Source organism: Mastomys coucha, unplaced genomic scaffold (assembly GCF_008632895.1).
Source record: "Mastomys coucha isolate ucsf_1 unplaced genomic scaffold, UCSF_Mcou_1 pScaffold5, whole genome shotgun sequence".
Classification (NCBI taxonomy): Eukaryota; Metazoa; Chordata; class Mammalia; order Rodentia; family Muridae; genus Mastomys; species Mastomys coucha.
The window spans coordinates 7,401,046-7,407,096 of record NW_022196911.1 but is presented as its reverse complement, the minus strand read 5'-3'; the positions used below and the strand labels follow the sequence as shown (position 1 = coordinate 7,407,096).

Genomic DNA, 6,051 nt, shown 5'->3' with positions numbered 1-6,051 from the left:
AAATTGATTGTTGTTTTATATCAAACAACTTTTATAATACTCATTTTTATTGTTATAGTATTTTATAAGTTTTAAGGATTATGACAAAAAAGATATTGTAGATATTGAAGGGGAGATCCCTGGGAGGAGTTGGGGTACAAAAGGGAAACAAGAATGTGATTTAATTCTATTTACTTAAAATATGTTTTTAAATGTTAACAAATTCAGATAAATAGAAATCATGTAACATTTCTCATCATAATACAATAAATCTTAAAAAAAAAAAAAAAAGATTCAGAAGACCAAAATATACACAGGTAGCTCATCTATGGTAACGATGTCATTGTAAGTAAGAAAAGAGAGGGGATCACTGTTGGAGTTTCTGGATAACTGGGCATCTCTCTAGACAAACAGAAAACCCCAAAACAAAACAAAAGAAACAACAACAACAACAACAAACACCCTTCAAGTTATACTTCAGTAATTTAAGGAAACAAAATGAAACCATAAAAGACTCAGAAATTCATAAAAGAAACATTAAAAATAATGCCTTCTCTAAGGAGGTGTTGAAATTTAAACATGGGATGATGGGTGTTTCACCTTCACCCTGGAACAATGCCATAGCTTGGCACCATTTCACCAGGGGCAAGTGGTAATTGGGGGAGGGAGTGTTCAAAGAAGAGAGACAGGTGTGTGTGCACGTGTGTGAGTGTGTGTGTAGGGAAGGTACAGGGAATCATGGAGTTGGCCTGGCCTAGATCCCTTAAGAGGCATGTGTCCTAGGTTCATTAGGTTAGCATCTGTGGCTCTTGGGGAACGGTGTGCCTCCCCGTTCTGGAGAGACCAGCATGCTCCCTTGGACAGTGAAGCATTCAGGCACCCATGTTTTTCTGTATGGTCCCTTGGAAGTCAAGGAAGCTTGGTGGCTTGACAAGACAATTGGTCTCAGACATTAATCCTGTGTACCTTGCATGGCTTGCAAACATCATTGTATCCTGGCAACTACAGCCGTATTGATCCTGGTGACTGCCACTGTATTCTGTTTCTGATAAGGCTATAAAGAGCCTGATTGCTTTCAATAAAGTTGCCACAGAGTTTGAGTGTTTAAAAAAAAAAAAACCCAACACTTCAGCACAGTATGTCCCTGCTATGCAATGTGGGTCAGGGAGGGTCTCATGTGACCACTCGCTCTGAAGCTCTGTCTGTCTGCTTACCTGGACCCGTATTCCATGATACACACAGAGCCAAAAGAGCAGCAGGGCACACAGGAACAGAGACTGGAAGAAGTCATCCAGCATCCCCGGGAACCAGCTGTTCACCAGGAAGGAGAGTGGGAAGAACGGGTCTAGAAGGGAGAAGACAGAACGCTGTCAGGAACACAGAGGGCTAGCAAGCGGCAGAGCCCCCAACCGGCACTTTCAAGCTTAGAGCTCATTATCAAGATTTCCCCTGGTCGGAGCTCAAGGGCAGGTAGCAAACCAAAGGCGATTTTGTTTTCTAAATGTCTGAAAGGCATGGAACAGATTGCAACAGTGATCCTAACAGAGAGCCATCTGCCCCTGTGTCAGTTCCTTCTGCAGCCTGAGAAGCCCCAGCACTGCAGCAAATGCTTTTTGGAATGGGGACAGAGGAAGAGACGGCCCACAAGCACCTCAGCCAAGTTCCAAGACTGCTGAGTCTACAGCTTGTCCAAGCTCTCACGACCCAGGCAGTTCATGTCTCTTTAGGATCCAAGCATCTGCCGTGGCCTGTGTAACACGGGGCCCAGGAAGCGCACCACAACATATTCCCCTTGGACACTCCTGGGGACTCAGGGACCAGGCCACCATTCATGATGCCTGCCAGCTCACAATCTGAGCGGGGGGGGGGGGGGGGGGGGAGATCGGAGATAAAGATGGCACCCACCATTGTAGAGCAGCAGCAGGGCCAGGAGGACAGACATCCACTTCTGCTCGATGCCCCAGTCCCTCATGGAGAACTTGCGCAGAGAATGCACAAACAGGCACTGCAAAGCAAATGGCCACTGACTGTCTGCTGGGCCCTAGCAGGCTGAGTCTCACTCCGTCAGGGAGGCACCAGGCAGAATACACTGGGCTACTCACTGGTTAAAATGACTAAACGAGTTCCCACCAGTGACGGTGATAACTGAAACAAAACTGTGATTGCTGCGTGTGGCCTTGGGTGAGAGGAGTCACACACCCTTGCATTTCGGCTTGGGCCGAGAAGCAAAGTCCTCCCATCTAGAGGCAAGTGTGTTCTCAAACACCTCCATAAAAGTGTAGAGCCCTTGGGAGAAAGGTCTTTAAACAGCTTGCAAACACCGTACAATGTGTTACATCTAGGGCTGTTATTCTTTTTTTCCTGTCATCTAATATAAGCTAATAATTTCCTGGGATGCCTGAATTTTCTGGCCTGTGTGCTGCCAGCACAGGTCATCTGCTGAAGTTCAGGCCCTTTCCCCATTTAAGAACACATTTAGGGCTGTGAGCATCAATCTTTAGGCTCCAGGAGAATCCAGACACCAGGTAGCTCTCAAAAGAAAAGAGAAAAAGATTTCTGTGAGATCTGCTATGAGGGAAGCCAGTGGTCCACTTCATTTTCCATGGCCTCAGCCTGGCACAGCTACCTGAAGCCTGGGTCAAGGGCCCGGGCCCTGTTTCTACCACACTTCCTACACCTTCACCACAGGCCTATGTGCTGGTCTCCACGGTGCGTCTCTAGCACACCACACTCGCTCTAGGTGTCAGCTGGAGAGGCCATCTCCACACACTATAGAGACCTAATGCCATGCCCCCGCCAGCACCAGGTGCAGCACCAGGTGCAGAGGAGCTGACAGCAGAACGGTGGTGCCATCAGTTACTGAGCAGTACATTCTGTCTTCACGATTGGCTTTTCTCAGCACCCTTCTGCATTCTAGCATTTTCTCCAAAGTGAATGTGGGCACAAACTTCAGGTCCCAAATGAACCAAAAGCTTGCATTTGCAGAAACATTTCTCTGCAAGCTTTCAAAAGCACAAAGACTCAACTGTTCAGGAAAAAAAGAGAGCTGCATCTGCACTGAGACTGTCACCCCAACAAGGCCAGCTCCCTTCTAGGATGGCTACGTGATGTTTACAGGGCTGGGGATTCACTAGCCACCAGTGGTCAGCAACAATTGACACTACGCAGGAGATATCACAGGGCACCTCATTCACTCTTGGTAGCACAGCACCTTAGTGGACGCTGCTTAGTAATACCCAGGCAGCCCATGGAGGGAGTCACTCTGAGTTTGGAGCTCGCTCCCTGCTGACTGGAAGTGCATAGTTCAGCATCATCCTCGGTGACTGGTGCAGAGCCCCCACCCCAACCCTCCCAGGCAAACGCTACTCACGATGACGATGAAGGTGAGCACCACAAACACGAAGCGGAACCAGATCTCCAGCTGGGAAAATGCAGGGTTGTATGTCTTCCACTGAAACGGGAAATGCAAGGGCAGGGATTGGGACAGACGGTGTCTATGTGAGCACACCTGTGTGCAAGACCCCAGAAGGCAGATCTGCATCTGAAGGGGCGACCCCTGACCACCATGGTGGGGTCTGGGGAAGACACAGAAAGACAGCCTAGAGTACCCAACTATTAGTAACAATTACCGAGGAGGTTAAAATGCAGTTTCCTTCGTTGTATCACATGTTGCAAAATTTTAACAAATTTTATTTCTATACTAAAGAACAGATCAAAAATCTTAAAGATCAACACTTTAAAAAATGGTTTTAAGTAGTAAATCGAGCAGATAAATTATCATTTGAATTATTAATTTTCTATCAAAAGTCAATCTTCACTAGAAAACTCCAATCTCTACATGCAAAGAAACAGACTTGTGTAAGATCTGAGTGTGGGAAGTATCTCCTAAAATACTTAAGTAAAATATTGTGAGTACGGGCCGGGCAGTGGTGGCGCACACCTTTAATTCCAGCACTTGGGAGGCAGAGTCAGGTGGATTTCTAAGTTCAAGGCCAGCCTGGGCTACAGAGTGAGTTCCAGGACAGCCAAGGCTATACAGAGAAACCCTGTCTCGAAAAAAAAAAAAAAAATGCACGGGCAGTAAACGTAGGGTGGGCTGGGTTGGCTGAGTGCACCCTGCCTTCTCCAGTGTCTGTGCTATTTGTTTAAGCTATTCTTGGGTTCTACAGACTTGAAAAACTGGTTTTCCAAAATAAATCGTACAAGGCCCTGATGCATCAAACCACCTAACGAGGGAGCCACAGAAGCTCGAAGCTGGCCGCACACTCACCGTGAAGTTCATGTCCTTGATGGGCTGGTTCAGGTGTTCAAACCCCACAGTCACTCTGTACTGCGTGTAATTCAGGTAGCCAAGGTGGGCCACGATGATTTCTGCACATTTCTGAAAGGAGGAGGTCCATGTCACAAAAGCAGACAAAAGAGGACCCCTGCCCCCCATAGCCCGGAGTGACTCATTTCAACAACAGATGAGCAGAACACATCATCTCTGGCGAACTCGCCAAAAGCTCAGAGAACATCTGCAGATGCCAGCCAAGGACAGTTCCTAGAAAAGCAAGCACCCAATGGGCCTTTTGTGATTTACAGGGATCGGAATCAACCTCCTGAATACGACTGAAAGACAATACACCACCTGTATAGAGAAGCTAACTCTGCAAGAACATAAGCCTGGCTGGTCTGTAATCTACTACTGCTCAGGGAACTGCAAGCTTAGCCAGCAGACAAGTGTCACAGCCTACTCAGTGTACACAGCCTTGGGCCCACTCCGCAGTGCTGTGACCACACAGAGTGTGCACCGTAGCTGCTCCTCCTCACTTTCAGCCTGCTACCTCCTACACAGATCTCCTTCCCTCATGCCTGTCCCCACAACAGAAATCAAGGCTGCAAGCCGAGGTGCTGGATCATGTGGATGGTAGACGCGGATGCTTCACTGTCTACTGAGTCCCATGCTCAGTAGTCATCCTTCAGGATGACCTGGGGTCCTACTATGTGGCAAAACCTCACCTTGGCATGTGGCTGTGCAGTCTACAAAGGCCTGAGCCCATTCTCCATCACAGCTCTGCTCCAACACTGCCACAAGGACCTTCAACATTACTCCGTTATCTGGACAGTCATACTCCCTCTGTGAAGTGAGTCCAGCCACTGCTGTGACTTCTAGCATGACTCCCAAAATGCAGACAGAACTACAATTGGTCAAAGCACCCCAAGTATCAAATGCCTGAGTTCATGGTAAGAGGACAGCCCAGTGCTTTATGGAAGAAGTCTTCAAAATACAAGACAGCAATGGTGGGGTGGGCTGGCTGCCACTGCTACTGTTCATCCTAAGGGACGGGGGAACACAGAGGGTCTGCAGTAAGAGCCCCCACAGCCAGATAGCAGGCACAGGGACAGGAGTCCTTGCACTAACCCATCCCCCAAGCCAAAGCAGGAGTCTCTTTCCTTTCTTGAGTGGCTCCTCACTTCCTCAATGCTGGCTGCCTACCCTGCCCAATGTGTGTGATTCGCATCCCCAGCAAAGCTAAGCTCCCCTCTTTGCTTCGACTGAAAGTCACAGGTGTAGTTCAGGACTCAGTGGAACCAGGATGGGGCACATTCGAAGTCACCAGCACACCCCCGTGAGACAGCAACGCTCCTTACACATAGGAGAATCGTGCCCAATTCTCACGGAGCATTTTTAAGATTAATTTATTTTTATTTGTGTATGCTAGCATGCATCAGATCCTTCAGGGCATGAGTCATAGGAGGCTGTGGACCCCTGGCTGTGGGGGCTGGGGAGTGAACTTGGGTCTCTGGACAAGCCGCCAATGACCTTCACGTGAGCCACCTCTCCAGCCAGAGGCGTTTTATTAAGAGTTGCAGCTCAAGTCGTATGTGCTGTCACGGGCACCACAGTGAAGCCACCTGAGGATGTGTAGATTCCAGATTCGAGCCATGCTCTGAACGATGACAAAGCATCTAGCAAAAGGACGGAAGCATCCTCGCCACCTCAGGGGATAGTGGGCTTTAAAAAAAAAATCAAATTAGCAACAAAGGCTAGGGAGGTGGCTTGGTGGAGAAAGTGCACAGGAGCCAGAG

General features: G+C 48.3%; 1 protein-coding gene across 3 annotated transcripts in view; it reads right to left on the bottom strand.

Moving 5' to 3' along the window:
- Nucleotides 1-6,051, bottom strand: part of Tmem181 (transmembrane protein 181) — a 53,939-nt gene that overhangs the window by 12,359 nt on the left and 35,529 nt on the right. For all 3 annotated transcript variants that reach the window (XM_031351956.1, XM_031351957.1, XM_031351958.1), the window contains 4 exons: nt 4,250-4,360; nt 3,350-3,430; nt 1,885-1,984; nt 1,194-1,324 (listed from right to left, as the gene is read on the bottom strand). In XM_031351956.1, coding sequence (XP_031207816.1) covers nt 1,194-1,324; nt 1,885-1,984; nt 3,350-3,430; nt 4,250-4,360 — 423 coding nt within the window. The remainder of the gene's footprint in view (nt 1-1,193; nt 1,325-1,884; nt 1,985-3,349; nt 3,431-4,249; nt 4,361-6,051) is intronic.